This window comes from Vipera berus (genome assembly GCF_964194415.1).
Source record: "Vipera berus genome assembly, chromosome: 2".
In the NCBI taxonomy this organism is placed as follows: domain Eukaryota; kingdom Metazoa; phylum Chordata; class Lepidosauria; order Squamata; family Viperidae; genus Vipera; species Vipera berus.
In genome coordinates this window covers 240,483,620-240,507,026 of record NC_138203.1, presented here as the reverse complement: position 1 = coordinate 240,507,026, position 23,407 = coordinate 240,483,620, and the positions used below count along the sequence as shown (strand labels likewise).

The 23,407-nt window shown below is 38.6% G+C and overlaps 1 protein-coding gene across 2 annotated transcripts in view; it reads right to left on the bottom strand.

The window, feature by feature from the left end:
* The window catches only part of NR2C2 (nuclear receptor subfamily 2 group C member 2), a 77,782-nt gene that overhangs the window by 51,252 nt on the left and 3,123 nt on the right, over positions 1-23,407 (bottom strand). The window contains exon 2 of one of the 2 annotated variants that reach the window (XM_081318086.1): positions 16,692-16,772. The exons of the other annotated variant lie outside the window; for it this stretch is intronic. Coding sequence (XP_081174212.1) covers positions 16,692-16,751 — 60 coding nt within the window. The 5' untranslated portion in view covers positions 16,752-16,772. The remainder of the gene's footprint in view (positions 1-16,691; positions 16,773-23,407) is intronic. 2 annotated transcript variants of the gene reach the window in all.

The following is a 23,407-nucleotide window of genomic DNA, read 5'->3' as shown; positions in this document are numbered from 1 at the left end:
GCAGAGAGCACCTTTAATGTCAGGATCTCCAAGCATTAACAAAGTCAGCGTTGGGAGTTACTCACCCCCAACACGCCTTTTACACTCTGCCGATAATTAGGCAACAGCTCCACCCATTAACCCCACCCTCTCCCCGCGCAGGCCAGCACCCGCCTGAGCTGCGTAAATACCCCGCCCCAATCCCATCACCCCACGCCCTACCTCTTCCCCTGCTACTGTGGACCACACAACTCGAAGAAAAGTACAATCCCAGCACCCCCCTCCCCCATAACCGAAAGTCCTCGCTGTGCTCCCCTCCACCATCCCAGCGCCCCGTGTTGTTCCCGCAGCCCCACCGTGTGAGCGTAATTGTAGAGCACCCTGCGCTACTGCCGGTGGAGGCGGCCGAGGCTTCGCAAGCCCCGCGTGGTCACCGACGCTCGATCCCAGCCGCCGCACAGCTGATCGCCGTGAGGACCTGTAGCTGTTTCTAGCTGGCCGTCCCGCAGCCGATGAAGCCGCGCGACCGTCAACAGCCATCTCCGGCCGCCTCCCAGCTCTTCGTGCCGGCACGAGCTCCCTGCGGCTGCGCGTAGTCATTCCCGGCCGCCTCTCAGCTGTTCTTGCCGGCGCGGGCTCCTCCCGGCCGTTTTTAGTGCTCTCCGGCCGCCTCGCAGCCGTTCTTGCCGGCGCGGCCTCCTCTCGGCCGTTTTCAGTGCTCTCCGGCCGCCTCTCAGCTGCTGGCGCGGCTGCGGGTTCGGCGTTCGCCCGCCGGACAGCTGGTGAGTTCGGGCGCGGCTGGACAGGGCGGGTAATTCCGTTTGTGCTCCCCCGGTCCCTTCTGTGATGTCGAGCCCAAAGGGCTTGACAGAAAGACTTTGGAGTAATAAGGAGCAGGCAGAGCGGTACAGGAGGTCAAGGTGGAGTGGATTTTTATTTTTACTCCCTAGCTCAATGGACTTTATAGCTTTAAAGTGAAAGTACGCAACAAGTGAAAGTGGGGAAAGATGGCGGCTAAATCTTCCTCTAAAGTTCTTCGGAGTGCGGGAAATTCCCCGGTGCAACAGACATCGTTGCAAGCTTTGCTTCCTCCTGCACCTCCTGTGGCATTGACGCTTAAGGACTTACAAGATGCCTTTGCAAAGCAATCTCAGGTAATGTCAGAAATGATGGATGATAAGATGGCAAAGCTGGAGGAGAAACTGGAGAAACTGGAGGAGAGGATGAAAGAGAAGTTTAATGTAATGGAGGAGAGGATGGAAGAGAAGTTTAGTGCAATGAGGGTAGACATTTTTTCTACAGTTGAAAGCATGGCTGAATGTGTGCAACGTTTGGACGAAAAAGTGGAGGATCTTAGTCAAAAGAACTCTATACTAGAAATAAAGGTACTGGAGAATGAAAATTTAAGGGATAAAATGGACGGAGAATTGAGCCTTGTCCAGTACCATCAGATGCATTATGCTATTAGAATCAGGGGCTTAAAAGAGAATCCTAAAGAAGACTTAAAGCAGCTGATTTCTGAGGCTTTGGAAGCAGTATTGGGCCAGCCAGCATCTGAAATAGAGGGATGTATGGATAAATTTTTTCGTGTAAATTCATGGATTGCAAGGCAGAGGAAGCTACCTAGAGATGTGGTGGTCTATTTTACAAAGAGAGCAACTAGAGATGAAGTTATTCAAGCTGCTTATGATACTAAAGTTGTGGTTGCTGAGCAAGAAGTAACAGCGGAATTAATTGAAGCAGATAAGCAAGGAAGATATGTTATGATAGATTTGCTGTTAGAAGGTAAAAAACGCTTCTAGTTGGACTGTATGCTCCTAATCAACAACAAGCTGATTTTTTTAGTTTACTTCATACAAAGCTTACTCAATTGGATTACAAATTGTTTATTTTTATGGGGGACTGGAATGGTGTCTTGGACGTACAGATGGATAAGGCTGGTTCTTTTAAGCGTGTTCCGAGTCATGCCAGATTGCCTAAATCTTTTTTTGAAATGAAGGACGATTTGGAACTGCGAGATATCTGGCGTGACACACACCTACATGAAAAGGATTATACTTTTTTGACTTCCGGTGGCTCCGCGGCGACGGAGGCAGCCTTCCCGGGCTGCCCGCGGCTCAGCTGTGTGATTTTTCGCCCGAAACAGCGCCGATCAGCTGTTCGGGCGAATTTGAAGCCCCCTCCTCGGGAGAAGAGGAGGGGGTGAGCCCCCAGGTAGGGGTTGAGTTCTCCGGGGCCGCCTGAGCTTGGAGCTTGGGCGGCTGAAGGATTGAACTCCCCCGCAGCCTGGGCTGCTCCCAGCTGGCTAGCGTCTCTGCTCCGGACTTCATGGAGCAGAGCCAGGCGTCTGCGACCATCCCTGCTTGAAGGAGAGACTATGAAAGGAAAAGAGCAGGCAGAGCAGTACAAGAGGGAAAGATGAAGAGATGAAGAGGATTATTTTATTTTACTCTCGAGCTTGATGGACTTTGCTTAAAACTTAAAGTGAAAGTGCGTCACAATTGTAAGTAAAAGATGGCGTCTAAACCTCCCCCTAGAACTTTTCGGAGTGCTGGAAATTCTCCGGTGCAACAACAATCATTACTGCAGGCGTTGCATTCTCCAGATGTATTGACATCGAAGGATCTTGAAAAACATACCCAGTTAATTTTGGAGTCAATGGGTGTTAAATTTGCACAGATGGAGGAGAAATTGGAGAAATTGGAGCAGAGAATGGAAGAAAGGATGGAACAGAAACTCAGAGAGACGAAGGTAGACATTTTGTCCTCAGTGCATAAAGTAGCTAAATGTGTGGAGGTGCTGGATGACAAAGTGGAAGAACTGACTCAAAAAAATGCTATATTAGAAGCAAAAGTATTGGAAATTGAAGATTTAAAAGACAAAATGGATAGCGAACTGAGTCTGGCTCAATTTTACCAGATGCAGTTTGCTGTTAGAATTAGAGGCCTAAAAGAGAATATTAAGGAAGATTTAAAGCAGCTGGTTTCTGAGGCTTTTGAGGTGGTATTGAACCATCCAGCATCTGAAATAAAACAAGGCATGGACAAAGTGTTTCGTGTGAACTCGTGGATTGCTAAACAGAGAAAGTTGCCTAGAGATGTGGTGGTTTATTTTGTAAAAAGGGAAATTAGAGATGAAGTTATACAAGCTGCCTATGATACTAAAGTTGTGATTGCTGGTCAAGAAGTTTTGGTTCTAAAAGAAATTCCTCCAAAGATTTTAAAGAGAAGGAAGGACTTTATATTTCTTGTGCAAGAGCTCAAGCAAAGAGATATAAGGTTCAGATGGGAGATCCCAGCTGGGTTGAGCTTCATGTATGAAGGCAAAAGGTACTGTTTGGGTACTGTGAAGCAAGCGCATGATTTTTACAACAATGTCTTAAAAGCAACCCCATCAACACTTTTGGAAGCTGCAGAGGGATCTGGAGAAGGAGAACATCAAGAGGATGAAGATGGACAGATAGACGAGAATGGTACAGGAGGAGATCAAGCTGCAACTCTTTTGGATGATCCTAGAGAACAGAGGGTGACGCGTGCTGCCTTAAAACGCTCAAAAAAGATAAGAAAATAGGACCAGTAGAAATCTATGGAACTTCCACAACATACTGATAGTCAAGTGGTAGTTGTGTTTTTAAGAGTTTTGGGATGATATGTATGGTAACAGAATCTTTAATTTGGAATTAATGGACAATTTACTACAGAGGAAGAGGAAGAAAGTTTTGTGGGTTAATGTGGGTTAATTTGTGTAAGAACTATCTATTATAGCCTATTTTGGCTAGAGAGGTTAATAGGGATAGGTGCTTGTGATGTGTAAATGAGAATATGTTTAGGAAATAGTGAATTGTGGAAGAACATAGATGGGAATGACGCTAGTTTTTTTTATTTTAGTTTTTTATACATATTTAGTATTATTAAGGATTGGTTTACTCTATATAAGCTAGAGAGTGATGGATTTTAGAGTTTATAATTGTTAGTATATGATTGTTTATGATTGCTTTTTAGATATATACCTTGTATTTTGCTCTGGGAAGTCGGGGGGGGAGGGGGGGAGGAGGGGAAGTAGGGGGGGGAGGCAGGGGAGGGAGGAGGGAGAGGGGGAGGGGGGGGATAGGGGGGAGGTAGGGAGGGGAGGAGGGAGGGGGAAGGGGGGTTTTCTAAAGGAAAACTGTATTTTAAAACTTTTCAATAAAAAAAAAAAAAGAAAAGGATTATACTTTTTTTTCTGACAGACATCAAACTTTTTCCAAGATTGATTTTATTTTGTTGACTAATGATTTTTTTCCTAGGATTAAGAAGGTAAAGATCTGTGCAAGAACTATTTCTGACCATAGTCCAGTTTGGTTAGAGATCAATAAGGACAATAAGGATAGGCGCTCGTGGCGTGTAAATGAGAATTTGTTTAGAAATCAGAATGTGGAAGAATGTAAACAGCAGATGAAGAAATCAGAATGTGGAAGAATGTAAACAGCAGATGAAGGATTTTTTTGAAATTAATATGAACAAGGATACCTCTATGGATATGGTGTGGGATGCTAGCAAGGCCTACATGAGAGGAGTGTTGATATATATAAATAATAAATGCAGACGTACTTTGGAAGCCAGAAGGAAAGAATTGGAGAATGAAATTAGGGAAAAAGAAAAGGCCTTAATTTTGAATCCATTGGATGTGAAGACTAAGGAGGTTATTAAGCTATTAAGAGGACAATTTGATAAATTGATGGCTGATCAAGTGGCAACCAATTTGCGGTTTGCCAGGCATAATACTTTTTGCAATGCTAATAAGCCAGGTAGATAGCTAGCTTACAGACTAAGGAAAAAGCAAAGGGCTTCTAATATAGATAAAATTGAACATAAGGGAAAGGTTGTGTTTCAACAGGATCTTATTAAGGAAGCCTTTGTGGATTTTTATTCTAAATTATATGCTAAGGAGAAGATTAATGAAAAAGACATTGATGTATATTTGGAGAACGCTAGCATCCCGGTTCTTACGCAAGCACAAAAAGAGGAGATTAATCAATTGATAACAGAAGGTAAAAATCATTCTTGTGTTGGAACATTTTGAAGTCTTTCTTCAAAGAGGATGGCAAAGCCCCATAGTGCTTTACCGTACTCACTGGGTAGTTTACAATGTCAATATTTGCATATTGCCCCCAACAACTTGTGTCCTCATTTTACCGACCTTGGAAAGATGAAAGGCTAAGTCAACTTTGAATCCCATTAGGATCAAACTCCAGGTTGTGGGCAGAGTATGTCTGCAATACTGCATTATAACCATTGCACCACCAGGATATTACATAAAGGATCTCCTATGAGATGGACTAAGGATGTTTAATAAATATTTTGAATGAGAGAACAGTTTTTCAAATATACTATAAAATGTAAAATAGATGTTGTGGACAAGTCCTGATAAATATTTCTTATTTATTTATATAGAAAGACAGTTTGATCTAGTGCTGAAGGCATCAGGTTGGCAAGTGGGAGACCACAAGTTCAAGTCCCATCTTAGCTATGAACACCAACTGGTTGACTTTGGGCCATTCACTCTCTCAGCCCAACCTACTTTTGTTGTTGTTGTGGGGAAATAGGAGGAAGGTATGTTGGATGTTTGCCACCCTAAATTATTTGAAAAAATAATAAAGGTGGGATACAAAATAGATAGATAGATAGATAGATAGATAGATAGATAGATAGATAGATAGATAGATAGATAGATAGATAGATAGATAGATAGATATAGCTGTCCATCTCAAATTAATGACTTGGGGCAACTAACGTTAGAAAAATATAAAAATATTTTTTTAAAAAATTAAAACAACACATAAAATAGCAGACATTGTAAAAACAGATCCATCAGATCTATCCAATGCACTGACTCAACTCCACATTGTGACCCACCCAGGCCTTTAAGGCCTTACAGAAAATGATAAGCTCTTTCTTTCTTATTTTGAAAATAAGATTTGTTTAATTTAAATATCCTTTTGTTTTACAGTACTGACTATATTTGTCATTTCCAAGAAGATGGCAAGTTAAGAGACATTAGTTATCAATCTGCTTCCTAACTGTAGGGAGGTATGTTCTTAGTTGTCTCTTAGAACAGAATTGTAGGAAGGGGAATTCCAAACAACACCTTCAAGAGAATATTATTTGGAACATTATTTTACATAGACAAATGTGGTCAATTTAATAGTTCAACTCAGATATAAATAGTTATGGATTAACAGACTTCTTTCAATGTTTCATTGGTATGGCATCTACATCTACTTAAGATATAACAGTAAGCAACAATTTGCTATAACAGTATAAATACATGCAAGAAGACAGAATGAACAAGCCTAAAGTTCATGCAGTAAGATGAGTCCACTGTTTGATATTATCTGTCAATCTTGACATTCCACCAAAATTTATTTTCATGTTCATCTGAAGGCCTAAAAAAAATCTTATTCAAAAGTTTTATTTATATGACAATACAAATAAATAAACTTTCTGGGTCACATGGTGCTGTTTCTACATTACTTTTTAAAGTAAACAGTATCATGTGCTTCAAAAAAAATACATGGCACCTAAATATTCAAATAAATCATGTTAGTATCCTTTCATATAAATGGCAAAAAGAAATCAATTATACATAGATATAAAAAGAGTTGAAGGCTAAATGAGTAACACACATTAGTCATTTATGTATGACCAGCACACGACCAGATTTGATTTTATAACTTATTACAACAGTTGTAAATCAAGTAACTATGGCCAAAAAACAAATCAAACCATTAAAAGAAGTTTGAAGTTATGACGGAGTCCCCCAAGATATTTATGACCTACTTCTGAAGTTCCAAGACTCTCGTCCCATGGTCACATGATCACATGTCAGATGTTTGGCTGGCAGCCCGCATTTACAGCTATTTGCAGTGTCTCATGTTCATATGACCTAGTTTTACAACAGTTTTGCTGCATACTGGCATTTACTTCTGTAACAAATTATCAGTGTGCTTAACAACCACAGTGTTGACTTAATGACCATGGCAGTTACTTTACAACAACTGCACTCTTTTTAATGGTCAGCATAAAAAAGGTCATAAAATCAAGTCATGTGGGTGAACCGTTTTATGGCCATTATGACTTATGGCTGATAGGTAGGCTCCATTATAGTCATATTTGTACTACATATCGAGAAAAATCCAGTTCCAAAAAAAGGCTTTTTATTTTAAACAGACAATATTCTGACTTATTTTAACTAGAAATACAATTAACAATGATCTCAAAAAATGCCCTATGAAATGCTGTTTAAAAAACCCTAAGTCTACAGTTATAAATAGATGGGCAGTATCACAGAATGAGTCAAAAATATCTACCAGAGTCTAGGTTTTTATACAAAATAACGTTATTTATTTTATTATTTATTTATTTGCTGGCCATCTTGCTTTGAAGTGACTCTTGGTGGCTTACAAGATTAAGATATTTAGGATAGAAAAGTTATTTGCAGCACTTCAGCTTGGTCCTTGATGTTATATTGCCGACATTTTGAATTAAAAGAAACAGATCAATGATATAAATATATAGTATAAGATGCCACTTATAGCAGAATACTATTTTCCCCCCAGAAGAGAAGATGGTTAAAAAGCACAATATAAGTACTTTTCATTCAGAAAATTGCATAGCATTTTGGAAATGGATATGAGGTACAGGAAATGTCAGATCTGCCACTGCAGAATTATTTGCCACACGCAATAATATATATATAGCTCTGTTGTTAAACAACTGACATTTGAAATAAAATATGCAAATATATCAATTTACAGTTTTAAAATTTAATTTCAAACAGTTTTGTATTATCTGTGCGTATGCATGCATTAACATAACGAATATAACAAACAATTTTTTTCTTACTAGTTCATCTTTACATATCTTAGTCTAAAGCAGCTTTTGGAAACCTGCTTCTATCCACATGGTTTTAAGAAAATCTCTCATAATTCCAAGCCACCATGGCTAATATTAGTATTAGAAAGTACTAATTTGGGAAAGATTGCATTAGACAATTTTGAAATAGGCAAGCACATAGTTTTGCTTACTACCAGACTTATTCTTAAGGAATGCAGTAACAATCTGACTTCAATAATGCAAATTCAAATACAGTAATGTATTTTATCAGACAATGTTAATAATTATTGTGATATAAAAATAGTTACAAAGTATGAATTAACTATGTGTTAAGTAATATTGGTCACCATATAAAGGATGTGAAGGAATAAAATACATCAATAACTGATAATTATGATTAAAACTATTAGTTAAAATCAGTATGAAAAGAATAATGGCCTTTTCCAAACACTTAAAATATTCCTAATTTGTACATCCATTTATTTGATAAAAATATTAATAATTATTATCAGTTTAAATTACTGTAAAATGTCATTTAAAATGTCATTTAATAAAAGATTACTAAAATAATGCATAAATACTACCTATATATTCCATATATTCATTTAAAGAACAATCTTATCTGTAGTAATCTTAGAATTATTTGCTTCAAGCTTGAAACTATACAGACTCCAATACTTACAGTGTCAAATCATTCTGCAGTTTTATTTACATTTTTCCTCAGCAAAGATCTTTGGGCAAAACAATTGAAGAAAACTGAAGACATCAGTTCTATTCTACTCCCAAGTGTTGTATCTAAACTCCATTTATAAAGATTCCAGGGATAAAATGACAGAATTATTTAAAAATGCCCTCCCCATGACCCTGTTCCTGTGAAGGTCAAGTACACTATCACTCCCTGTAACCAAGGAAGCAGAATCGACGTGTTCCTGCTGTTTTGCCAGCTGCTGAAGCAGTTTGTCTAATAATACAATTAATTTCACTGGGAAAGATGTACCTAGGTTACAGAGCTTTCTCCTTAGTCTATCCTGGATCTTACGATGATTATTCAATCAATAAAATAGTAAATTTCATCAGAAAATAATTTCGTTATTGTCTGATACATTGCATGCCAATACGAAAGAAAACAATAAAAACTTTTTATAGTATTTTGTTTATGAGTCATCTACCATTTTTGCAGTTTATTAAATTAATATCTTTTAAAAATAGTCTTTATTAAATTGTGTGCCCATCAAAAGTATATTAGAATTTATTTATAAATGTATTTATAAAGTATTTATTGGAAAACTATAAATCCCCATTTTAATTCTTGTAAAAGAACTACTGTAATTTAACATATAATACAAGAATCACAAACAGTTAAGAAAACTATATTGATTCAAAAGTCAAATAATTGATATATTGCCAATAATTTAAGAATTATTTTCATTTGGAAATAAATGGAAATATCCATAAAAGTGAATAATACAAATTATACATATGATTCCACAAAGTACTGAATGACAATATTCTTCAGAATGCAGGTAACCTTTTATTGCACAAATTCCTTAAATCATTCATGAGATTGCCAAATAATCTTTTCTTTACAAACATGTGATTCTGACCCGCTAGTTGAGCAATATTTCTGTCAGGAAGTTTGCCCATGTTCTCGCCTTTTTGGATTACCATTCAGATACAGTGAAGGGAAAAATTATTTGATCCCCTGCTGATTTTATATGTTTGCCCACTGACAAAGAAATGATCAGTCTATAATTTTAATGGTAGGTTTATTATAACAAGTGAGACAAAATAACAACAAAAAAATCCAGAAAAAAACATTTCAAAATAGTTATAAATTGATTTGCATTTTAGTGAGTGAAATAGGTATTTGACCCCTTTGCAAAACATGACAGTACTTGGCGACAAAAGCCCTTATTATTTCTTCTAGTTGGCCATCAGGTTTGCACACATCTCAGGAGGGATTTTGTCCCACTCCTCTTTGTAGATCCTCTTTAAGTCACTTTGAGGCTGAGGTTTGGCAGCTCAAACCTTCAGCTCTGTCCAGACTTTCTATGGGATTAAGGTCTGGAGACTGGCTAGCTGCTAGGCCATTCCAGGACCTTAATGTGCTTCTTCTTGAACCACTCCTTTGTTCCCTTGGCCATGTGTTTTGGGTCATTGCCATGCTGAAATACCCATCCATGATCCATTTTCAATGCCCTGGCTGAGGGAAGGAGGTTCTTACCCACGATTTGATGGTACATGTCTTCGTCCATCGGCCCTCTGATGCGGTAAAGTTGTCCTATCACCTTAGCAGAAAAACAGCCCCAAAGAATAATGTTTCCACCTTCATGTTTGACAGTGTTCTTGGGGTCATAGGTAGCATTCCTCCTCCTCCTCCAGTCTCATCTGACCACAACACTTTCACCCAGTTCTCCTCTGAATCATTCAGAAGTTCACTGACAAATTTTAGACTGGCCTATACATGTGCTTCTTGAGCAAGGCAACCTTGCGGGCGCTGCAGAATTTCAGTCCTTCACAATGTAATGTGTTACCAATTGTTTTCTTGGTGATTATAGTCCCAGCTGCCTTGAGATCATTGACAAGATCCTCCCGTGTAGTTCTGGGCTGATTCCTCACTGTTCTCATGATCACTGAAACTCCACAAGGTGAGATCTTGCTTGAAGCCCCAGACCAAGGGAAATTTAGTTATTTTGTATTTCTTCCATTTGCAAATAATTGCACCAACTGTTGTCATCTTCTCATCAAGCTGTTTGGTGATAATCTTGTAGCGATTCAAGCCTTGGACAGATCTACAATCTTGTCCCTGACATCCTTGGACAGCTCTTTGGTCTTGGCCATGGTGGAGAGTTTGGAATCTGATTGCTTCTGTAGACAGGTGTCTTTTATACAGGTAACAAATTGAGATTAGGAGCACTCCCTTTAAGAGAGTGCTCCTAATCTCAGCTCGTTACCAGTATAAAAGACACCTGGGAAATGTGTTTTTCTGGATTTTTTTATTGTTATTCTGTCTCTCACAGTTAAAATAAACCTACCATTAAAATTATAGACTGATAATTTCTTTGTCAGTGGGCAAATGTACAAAATCAGCAGGGGATTAAATAATTTTTCCCCTCACTGTAAAATTGAGAAAGATACCATCTAAAACTGACAGAAATAAGATCATGGCTTGTAAAAGTCAAACGATAGCTAGCTCCTTCCCATTTAGTGGCTATTATTCTTATATATGTCCAGTAAATATTTTCCTTCTCCAAGTTACCTGCATATGTCAAATGAAAAAGCAACTATCCTTTTTCATCATATTCATCAGTCATGAACTTCGGAATGTGCGCAAATTTTGATTATCAACTTTCTACTTTAGTACTGTTTCTTTTGTATTTTCAAAATTAACATCCTCTGAATTATCTGCATAGGAAACACTTTAAAAAAGGAAAAGCTACTAGATACCTTTAAATAATAGCTTGCTACTATGAACCAAAAGGTTGACTTTGTAGTCATAGAATCAGATCAAAAGATGCATTTAGAGAATCTACAATATTTTACTTGGAACATCTTCCAATTATTAATCTGCATGAAATAATGGCAAATTAAGTCAACAGTGGTCATTTTGGAGCTGAACTTAGGTATATGCAAAATAGCGCATGTGGCCACTAAGGCTTCTATAAACCTTTTTGTTCAGTAAGCCTATTGCTTCATCTGATTTGGCGCTTGTCCGAAGACGTCTCCATGGTCATGTGGCCGGCATGACTAGATGCTAAAGGCGCACAGACCCACCAAACTGCCGACCTGATCGACAAGCTCAGCGTCCTAACCCACTGAGCCACCACGTCCCTTCTAAAAATGATGCATAGTTGCTACCTAATGTTCTCTCCGGAGGGATCCCTATCTGCTCAGCAAAAAACAAAACAAAAAACCCTCTCAACTAACAAAAAGCTATATGTAAGGCAGCAAAAAGCGACCTCAACAATCTGCCTTCTGGTAAAAGTTTAATTTAGTAGCCATTTTGTGAAAAAGACAGGCTTTTTTGTGGTGGCCATTATCTGACAGTAACATTTACATATTATGAACATTCAAAATGTGCCCACAATTCAAAAGAACTGTCATCATTAAAAATACAGCAATACATATCAATAAAAAGAAAACCTACCTAATTTAAAATAACGTACCAAATGGTAAGTTTTCAAACATAATCTTTGTTTCAAAAAATTGCATTAGTCAGTAAAAATATTAGACACAATAAGTAGCTTATGAAAAAGAGAGAAAACAAAGACTGAGATATGTAGTACAGGTAGTCCTTGACTTGCAACAGTTCATTTAGTGACTGTTCAAAGTTACAACAGCACTAAAAGTGACTTATGTCATTTTTCACACTTATGACCATTGCAGCATTCCCACGGTCATGTGATCAAAATTTCAACACTTGGCAACTGGCTCATGTTTATAACGGTTGCAGTATTGCAGGGTCATGTAAACATCTTTTGCAATCTTCCAACAAGTGAAATCAATGGGAAAACAGATTCACTTAACAACCGAGTGATTAATTTAAAAACTGCAGTGATCCACTTAACAAATGTGCCAAGGAAATGGGGCAAAACTCACTTAACAAATTTCTTACTTGGCAACATAAACGTTGGGCTCAATTGTGGTCCTAAATTGACGACTACCTCTATCAGATGCAAATGAGGAAAAGAAAAGAATACATAATTCCTGAGTTGGAAGGGACCTTGGAGGTCTTCTAATCCATCCCGGACAAATGGCTGCCTAATCTCTTCTTTAAAAAAAGTCCAGTGATGCATTACCCACAACTTCTACAGGCAAGCTATTCCACTGATTAATTTCATGGTCAGGAAATTTCTTCTTAGTTCTAGGTTGGATCTCTCCTTAATATCTTTCTCTTTGTTGCTTCTTGTTCTGTCCTTAGGTGCTTTGGAGAATAGGTTAACCCCCTCTTCTCTGTGACAGCTTCTCAAATATTCAAAAAGTTCAGAAAAAAATTCAAAACTGAAGCTGTTATTTCATTTTTTTGCAAGAAAAATTCAGAATTTTAAAAACTTTTCTTCTACTGCAAATAACCAAAAACATTTTTCTTAAATCTACATTGATATGGGGTACATCTTGGTATTAGATTTTTCCAAACTTTTGCTTGAAAACCACATACATTAAATGTACATATCTACTAGGTATACTTTTAGGTGCAAAAAAAGAAATTAAATAAATAAGGAAAAAATGGAATATAGTTAAATCTAGTTTAATAACACCATTCACTAAATCTCTCTGTGCTTTTCCAACTTTGCCAACCAACCTCCCTATATACACATTGCTTCAAACATTTCCTTTTCTTCAACTTCTCACCATTCTATTTTTAAGGATCTCTTCAACTTCATCCATGACACCTCAATCTTCTCTCAAACTATTCACACTTTTGTGTGTATGTGTTTATACGTGTGTGTGATAACATTTAGAAATGTTATCGAGTATTCAGTTGAATAGAGGAATGGGAACAAAATGAGAGGGCACATAAAAAATGATTCATCATTCAGAAACCTAAACATGAATGAAAATGGTGACTGTTCAGTGACTCTCTGCTTCGCAAACAGATCTATTTGTTTCCTTTGGCACTGTACTTTCAGCACAATCTCTGGTCTGGAGGTTTCAACTTTATCTTACCTTTTGCTAGGACTTGGCACACAATGAGTGATCAGTGACGATAGTACTCAAGACATCAATATTTTAACACTTTTACCTTACATAGTTGGAACATCCCATACTTGCAAAGTCCCTTAACTCCAAGTACAAATGTAGAGAAAGAGGACACCCTTTTGTGGTGCTTGGAGGCTGTGGGGGTCTGGATGGGGATATAGATTTCAACTGAATCCTAGTTAGATGGAGTGGCTGTGGATGCCCCTCCCACTCCAGGAATTTATTGTCTTGGATGGGGCTGCACTGCCCCAGAAAGACTTGCTGGGTAACTTGGATGTCCTCTTGGCTTTATGGCTCCTGCTCAAAGAGCAGGTGACAAGGTTTTTTCTAACTTCGTGTTGTACACCAGTTTTGTCCCTTCCAGGACAGGGAGGCCCTCTGCTCAGTCACTCATGCTGTGGTCATCTCCCAATTGGACTACTGCAACATGCTTTACATGTGATTACCCCTAAAAAGTTTCTGGAAGCTTCAAGAGGTATGTGGAATGCAGCCGTGTGAGTCATACTGGGTGTCCAAAGAAGAGATTGCATAATACCTCTAGAGGCTCCATGAACTGCATTGTGTGCCAGTTTGTGTTCAGGTTCAATTCAAGGTAAGTTGGGACCTTGGAGGTCTTCTAGTCCAACCCCCTGCTCAAGCAGGAGACCATATCGTTTCAGACAAGTGGGTTGGTTATTACCTATAAAGCCCTATATGACATAGCACCTGGTTACCTATCGAAATGCTTTGCCCCATCACATCAGCCAGTCCCACTCGCTCAGGCACAGAAGGCATGCTACAGACCTATCACTCAAAGAATTTCAACTGGCAGGGTCTAGGAAGAGAGCGTTTTTCTGACACTGTCCCTGCATTGTGGAGCATCTTGCCCTCATGTGAGGAAAGCCCCCAATCTTTTGGCCTTCTATAAAAGGGTGAAAACTTGGTTGTATAGCCTTGTGGGTTATGTAGCCATGGGGTTAATTGGCCCCATGAGACAACAACCCCGCCTGTGTTAACCTCCCCATCTTGGAATTCTCCGTCTTTTATAATTTTTCAATGTTGTTTTATGTTTAAAAAAATTAACCTTAGATTCGGTTTTTAAAGCTTAATTTTATTGATTAAATTGTACATCACCCAGACCCCCTCTCTGAGGGAGATGGGCAGTTAAGAAATGTGTTTGATAAATAAATAAATAGCAAAGTCTGATTTCTATGTTAGTGATAGCTTGAGATGACATAACTTCAACACTATAAGGCATCCTTTCACGTTCTTGAATTGTGCCACATCCCCCCTCAGTCTTCTCTTTTGAACATTTTCAGTTCTTAGTATATCTCTTGTAATACTCTGGGCTGCCTTTCTACAGTTGTACCTCTTCCAATGTCTGAATCCTGCTTCCATGGAACAGGGCAACAATACTTGAGATCTGAACAATATATAATACAGCAGAACTACTACTTCTCATAATTTGGAAGCTACGTTTCTATTGATGCAGACTCAAATTGTATCTGCCATTGCTGCAGTCATATCCTTTTGCTCATATCCATGTTGTAACCAACTATTATCCCTAGATTATTTTTATAACAAATCATACAATTGATTTCTTTTGCTTATAGTGAATTTTGCATTTCTATTCAATTTAATTGGTTCTTTCTCAGCCCATTTTTCTGACACATAAAGACCATTTAAAATTATATTCATCTTGTATAGCATTATTGCTGTCTTCAGTTTTGCATCATCTGCAGTGTTAATGAGCATTCTCTTTATTTCTTCACCCAACTCATTAACAACAACAAATAGGACCAAGAACAGTGCAGTACCCCATCCATTACTTCAGTTTGTTAGGAAATCACTAATAAGCACTGTGTAGTACTTTCAATTCAGTGATGTATTCATTTAATTGTCTTGCTATCTAGACCTTACATAACTGGATACCATTTGGAAGTTAATGGGTCACTTTTTAAAATATTTTATCTCACCTTTATTATTTTTTTATAAATAACTCAAGGTGGCAAACATACCTAACACTCCTTCCTCCTCCTATTTTCCTCATAACAACTCTGTGAGGTGGGTTGGGCTGAGAGAAAATGAGTGGCCTAAGGTCACCCAGCTGGCTTTTATGCCTAACACAGAACTAGAACTCACATGCTCCTGGTTTCTAGACCAGCACCTTAATCACTAAACCAAAATGACTCTTTTTGTCAATGGTTTGTTTAAATTAGAATATATTTAAAAATAAGGGTATCTTTAAAAGAATGTTGTCAATGTGTCATTAAAATTAGGATATAGCTAATATTCCACAATCTAATAATAAAATTACTTAATAAAAAAGTAAAATTAAAGTGGCAAGCTTTATTCAAATTCTTTATGATTAGCATACCAACATGCTTACATGTTTCCTTTATGATCTCTATAATCTTCCTGTAAAACGTATTTATTATAGCACCACAAATAATATTCAAAACCACAGATAACACAAAGACTATCTGCAATCATTATCTTAGTTTCATCTAGTGTTTTTTTAAGCCAGGTTAAGAATTATTGTAAAGTACAAACAAAATTAAGAGATACAATTATTATTTGCCAATTTTATTCAGTTTTTGTTAGGAGAAAACATGGGCAACTCTTCTGCCAGAAGTATGAGGAAACAGATTATATGAAGTAGACATTTTTATTAATATGATTCATGAGCTTAAGTTTTCAAGATCTGGGAATGAGTCAACTATAATCTTGTAATTTGCAACTGATAGCAGAGAACAACTTGTATTATTCTGACTCAAGGACAATAATATTTCATTTAGAAAGTTTTTGAAGGCTTATTGCTCATGTCTAAAAGATTTCATGTAAGTTTTTAGCTAAGATTTCTGCAAGGAAAATGAAAGGCATGGAATATGGCTGAAAACTCAAATATGACTTCTGTCTTTTACCGAGTAGCCTTTCTGTCAAACTGCATTGATTGGGAAAGGCACTTTTTCCAAATTTCTTGATGGACATTTTGTTCATATAAATAATGTCTGTTAATACAAAAGTGAAGCCTTTATATTTTATGAAGTAATAATCATTGCAATATGAATAATTGCTACTTTAGAATTAATTGGAAACAGTATTTTCTTTTTAAAAATGAACTGAGAATACTGTAATATTACCGTATCCATCACTCACCTCAGCCACCTGCTGTGTCTCCACTATTTGCTGAGCCAGCACCTCCATATTGGTTGCCATGGTGAAAGATCATTAGAGAACCTGTTTGGAGGGATGCCAGTAACTTCTATCAGGCACAGTAAAATTAAGAAATTTTATCATTTTTATTATTGAGAATAATTACATTTATCCATAATTCTAACTAAACAGATATTTTAAATATTATATAATGGTTTATGTCTGCACATATTTTAAAATGATTGTTCAAACATTTTTATTGGAACATGTATAATATGCTACACTTGTGACTTTTTATAAAAAAGTATACTTTATTAAATTAACAGGAAATGGGGCTTTATAATTGTAGTCATCATGTTGCCATCAGAAAAAAATCAAGCTTAGGACTCATTTATTAGTTGCACAGTACACTTAATGTTTGTGTAGCATTATAATATAGTTAAACAGTACACTAAGGTTTGTGTAGCATTAATACTCATTGGGGTTCAAACTTCTGCTCATCCCAATGATGAACAATTTAATTACCCCTATAGTAGCCTTTCTGCCAATGCACTCTATTCTAGAAACTTCTACTCTGCTGGCATTCTTCAAATAAATGTTATTAACTTACGGCCATAATTGGGACTGGAAATCCATTTGTAAGTCTGTGGTCATAAGTTGAGGCACCCATGTGACTGTAATTAATTTTCCAGACTTTTTTGTAGTGATCGTTAAGCAAACCCATTCAACTGGGTATTTTTTTGCGGGAAACTGGCAAAACGCCAGTTTCATGAATCATGATTATAGAATGCTGTGACTGGTCATAAAGTTGATCTGCCTGACATGTGATCACATGACTATGGAGGAGCACAATCATTTATGACATATGGGGTGCTTTACATGGCTGTTGTTGCAACTTTGAAACAGTGTAAAATGTCTGGTTTTAAGTCAAGGACTACCTGTATTTTGCAAATTACAACAAAAAAGATGGTCCCGTTATGCATCTTTATGACTTGTGGACTTCAACTCTGAGTGTGGCTGGCTCAGGAATTCTGCATGTTGAAGTCCAGAGGTAAATGGGCCATAATTGTCCACCCCTGCTTTAGCTTCTTTACTTCCCCAAAATGTCCACAGTGCCTGTGAGATGAAACTCTAGAGACTATAAACAGAATAGCATGCCTTCCATTTTCACTATACTAGGATATGGAGTCACTAAGCAAAACAATATGAAGAGAGACTTAGGACCAGTAAAAGTAATTTTTCTTTACTTTTAAACTGCAGAATTTAATACTGTCAGATATAGATGTAGCTATCAATTTACACAGTAAAACAAGGTTGGATTTTTGTAGGATTAGGCTACTGTAAGAGCCAGTTTAGTGTAGTGGTTAAAATATCAAGCTATGAGTACTAGTCCTGCCTTGGGCATGAAGCCAGCTGGATGACTTTGAACCAGTCACTCTCAGCCCTAGGAAGGAGGGAATGACAAACCACCTCTGTAAAACCTCACCAAGAAAACTGCAGGGAGTTGTCTGAACAGTTTCCAAGAAAATGTACTTTGCAATAGATCATAGTTATAGATTGTAGCTTTTTAAATTATTATTTTATTCATTCATTCATTCAATCCAATAAAATAAAATAAATGAATAAATTTCTATAGCCATCCATCTCAAACAAATGACTTTGGGTATTAAGGCACCAGGCTAGAAACGGGGAGATCGTAAGTTCTAGTCCCGCCTCAGCCACGAAAGTCAGCTCTGTAACCTTGGGCCAGGTCACACTCTTTCAATCCAACTCACTTCACAGGACTGTTGTGGCGAAAATAGAAGGAAGAAGTTATGTTTGATATGTTTGCTGCCTTGTGTTATTTGTATAAATAATAAAGGTGGGATATAAATAAAATAAAATCAAGTACAAACATCACAAATACACACACATATCAGCTGAGAAAATAGTCAAGTAAGACTTACTTACCGTATTTTCCGGCGTATAAGACGACCCCCTACTTTTAAGAAGTTTTTCAAGGTTTTTTGTCTTATACGCCGGAAAATACCGTACTTACATGCCCTGCCCTCCCTGTCCGTCGCAGAGGAAGCGAAGGCCCGACTGGCCCCGCCGGCCCTCCCACTGCTCCCGCGCTTCTGCTGGCCCCCGAGACGCAGCGTTTCCCGGGCGGCAGGCAGCGCCGGAGGGCAGCCGCCACCCGCCACGGCCGGCGCCCCTCCTGCTTTCCCCCCCCTGGCCTTGAACTTCTCCCATTCGGCGCAGGGCGGGGCAGCTCCGCCCGCAGCCTCTTTTTCATGTGCCGCTTCCCTCTCACCGTCGGCCGAGGCGCGCTCGGCCCGGGCTCCCGGTCCCTCTTCCCGACCGGCTTCCCACCCTGCCCCTCATGGAGCTGGACTGGGCGTGCAGCCTCTCGGTGTGGCTGCTTTTCCTGGGCAGCCTGGCGGTGCGACTCCTGCGCTCGGACCTGTTGCTGAGCCGGCGGCTGCTGCTGCGTGTGGGGCTGCTGCCCCTCAGCGCCGCGCTCACGGCGGCTGCCTGCTGGCTCGTCTCGGCCAGCACCGCCCGGCAGAAGCGCAGCGTCGGACGGGAGCAGGACTTCCCTGCCGGCTCCCGTCCGAGAGCGAGCCGGCAGGGAAGTCCTGCAAACGCACGCGCACGCAGGACTTCCCTGCCGGCTCCACGCTCTTCCCTCTTGAGGCAGCTGCTGCCTCAAGAGGGAAGAGCGTCGGACGGGAGTCGGCAGGGCAGTCCTGCACACGCGCGCACTCCCCAGCTGCTAAGGAGCAGCCGGGGAGTGCGCGCGTGCGCAGGACTGCCCTGCCGGCTCCCGCCAGACGCCACCCACTGATTTTCCGGCGTATAAGGCGACTGGGCGTATAAGACGACCCCCCAACTTTTGAGAAGATTTTCAGGGGTTCAAAAGTCGTCTTATACGCCGGAAAATACGGTAATCATATAATCCCATTATCCAGTTTGTGCTTTGGTTTCAGTTTACCAGGAACATAAAATGATGCTGGTTAGCATTCAGCAAAACATGGCCAACATCTGCTTTTGCAAATTTCTTTTGCCTGTTTCGCCAGGCTAAAATCCTCTGTTTTATTTTGAAATGCTATGTCTGGACCTTATTTTTTTTGGCAAGACACCGACAGAAAATTGCATCAGTTAGCCTCTGATAGGACCAATAATTATGTGACAATATGAACCTGAAAGGGTACATGAATTTATTATTTCTCAGATGTTCTGACGTGATGATATATATAAACTTAAATTGACTAGAATATTTATTAAATTTCAAGAAGATTAATTAACAATATTTCACTTTATATTATAAACTGTATAGTATAAAACAGGTAGAGTGGAAGTAGAGAAAGAAAACTCTCTTCAGGGAGACACTAGTCATCTTTAACCATGGAACCAATTTTTTTCTTTGCCAACTGACAGAACTAGCAAATAAAGAAGCGACAGCCCCTTACCTTTCAACTTACTTTGAAGAAATCTATGCACTAGTTAAATCATAGTTGACCTCAATATCAAAATCTAAGTAGAATTGGAGAACTCTAGCCATTAAAAACTATGCAGTTCACTTATAGTAATAGCACATTTATTATTAAAAATACATTAAATATTGACCATATATTATACTAATCAGTCTTTCCATTACATCAATAGAGCAAGTTTACAAATAGAAAGCAAACACTCCAAAACTCTATATCCAGATCCATCTTTCTACTCCAAAAGAATAGTTTTTTTCCTTTTTTTTTTGCTACACCCCATGGTCAGTATAACTGTATTTTAACAAATCCCAAATTTTTAGTATTAACTCAAAAATCTGTTCATATGTTTAAGTTGCACTTTTTCCAAAATCATGATAGCTGCTTTATGGATATTAAAGCAAAATGAGACAATAGTGGGAGAAGGCTTATTTGTTAAATTTATATGGTTGCTTATCTCACAAGTGACTCTTGTCATTATTGTATATAGTACATCTAGCTTCAAAATGTAAATAGCCAATCTTTTTAAAAGATTATCTGAGATTCCATTTAAAAATAATTGTACCTTAAAAATCAAAGAACTATATGTGATATATTTAACTTGATTTGTTAATATAAGCATTCCCAGTCTATTCCAAAGTCTTTCAATTAACTAATAACAATATTCTTCAACTATTAAAAATTATTGTGGTTTTGGATAGTCAGTATTAATTATCATTAATTCTAATAGCATTATCTTGTGAATAATGGTATTTTTTTGTCATTTAATTATTTAATAGTGTCAGATGTTGACTGACTCCAAACAACTCTGGGCAGTTCAAAATATCAGATCAAAAGAAAAACACAACACAGATAAACAAAATGGCACCCAGCCACTCAAAAGAATGACATATACAATGACTTATACAACAAAGGAGGCACTTCCACTCTAAGCCAAGGCCTGGGAAAACATCCAGGTCTTCATGGCCTTCCAGAATGCCATTGGGCAGAAACCAGAGGGTTCCTGTTCTGGAAAGGTGCCACAGTAGAGCAAATGCACCTCTCAGGTCCAGATAAACAGCATTATTTAATTGAAGGGAGCATGCCAATTCTGTTAATGAAGGCTACTGCTAAGCTTGTAAGCCGCCCTGAGTCTTCGGAGAAGGGCGGGATATAAATGGAATTAAAATAAATAAATAAAAAATAACTTGTACTGACCAGGTAGAAACAATAGAAAATAGGCAGTAACTTATGAAGTAACCTGGCCCTATGCCATGTAGTGCTTTATAACTGACAACTAGTACCTTGAATTGTATCTGTGAGCAGGCTGGCAACTAATGCAGGGGTATCTCATAGTCAGACTAAGGCATGCCCATTTCAAGGAAAGCTTCATATTAAGCACAAATGCATTGCGATATGTAAGCTCATAGATGACCACATATAAGTGGCTGTTTGAAGGGCCTCTTTGAGCAGGAGTGATGAGTCAAAGAACACCTCTGAATACACATCACTTCAAAATGGGGAAGTGCAACCCCATCTAGGACTAAAGATGGAAAATCCCTGGCTCTGGGATCCTCAATATTCATAGCCACATACATGATCTTGGTAAGATGAAATGAAGTCAGTTTCTCCCCATCCATCCAAGACCTCCAAAGTATCAGTTGGTTGGCTCAGGATTGAAAGATGTAATTGGGCATAAGCTTATTGATACCATGTTTCGCTGAAAATAAGACTGGGTCTTATATTAATTTTTGCTCCAAAAGATGCATTAAGGCTTATTTTCAGGTGATGTCTTATTTTTTTCATCTACCAGTACAACACATGTCAAACCAGGGTGGGAAATAATCAATGATTTCTTTAAAAAAATCAAAAACATCGATTTTTTTTATTTAAATCAGATTTTTTTTATTTTTATCAAACTTATTTTAATAAAATGCTTTTGGAGTAAAAAATCTATCTAAATATAGTTTTCTATTTAATCATAATTGTAAAATTAGAAGGGACCTTGGAGGTCATCTAGTCCAACCCCCTGCTCAGGCAGGATACCCTATACCATTTCAGACAAATGGCTGTCCAGTCTCTTCTTAAAAACTTCCAGTGTTGGAACATTCACAGCTTCTGGAGGCAGGTTGTTCCACTGGTTAATTTTTCTACTGTCAGGAAGTTTCTCCTTCATTCTAGGTTGCTTCTCTCCTTGATTAGTTTCCATCCATTGCTTCTTGTCCTGTCTTCGGGCACTTTGGAGAATAGCTTGACTCTCTCTTCTTTGTGGCAGCCCCTGAGATATTGGAACACTGCTATCATGTCACCCCTAGTCTTTCTCTTCGTTAAATTAGACATACCCAATTCCACCCACCGTTCCTTATATGTTTTAGCCTCCAGTCCCCTGATTATCTTTGTTGCTCTTCTCGGTACTCTTTCCAGAGTCTCAACATCTTTTTTACATTGTGGTGGTCAAAACTGGATGCAGTACTCCAAGCATGGCCTAACCAAGGCATTGTAAAGTGGTATTAATACTTCACGTGGTCTTGATTCTATCCCTCTGTTAATGCAGCCTAGCACTGTGTTGGCTTTTTTGGCAGTTGCAGCACACTGCGGACTGGTCCACTAGGACTCTGAGATCCCTCTCACAGTTGCTACTATTGAGCAAGGTACTACCTATACTATACTTGTACATTTGGTTTTTCTTGCCTAAATGTAGAACCTTACTTTTTTCACCATTGAATTTCATTGTGTTAGATAGCACCCAGTGTTCAAGTCTGTCCAGATCCTCCTGTATCTTAAGCCTGTCTTCCGGAGTGTTGGCTATTCCTGCCAGCTTGGTGTCGTCTGCAAATTTGATGAGTTCCCCATCTATCCCCTCGTCCAAATCGTTGATGAAGATGTTGAAGAGCACTGGGCCCAGAACAGAGCACTGGGGCACCCCATTACACACTTCCCCCCATGTAGATACAGTTCCATTGAGGACTCACTGAGTATGGCCGGTCAGCCAGCTACGAATCCATCTGGTGGTGATGCTGTCTAACCCACGTTTTTCTATCTTATCAAGTAGTAGTTTGTGATCTACTTTATCAAATGCCTTACTGAAGTCCAAGTAAATTATATCTACAGCATTCCTCTGATCCACTAATTTTGTCACTTGGTCAAAGAATGCAATAAGATTTGTCTGGCACGATCTGTTTTTGACAAACCCATTTTGGCTTTTAGTAATGATTTTGTTTGCCTCTAGGTGTTTGCTGATTCATTGTTTGATTATCTTTTCCAGAA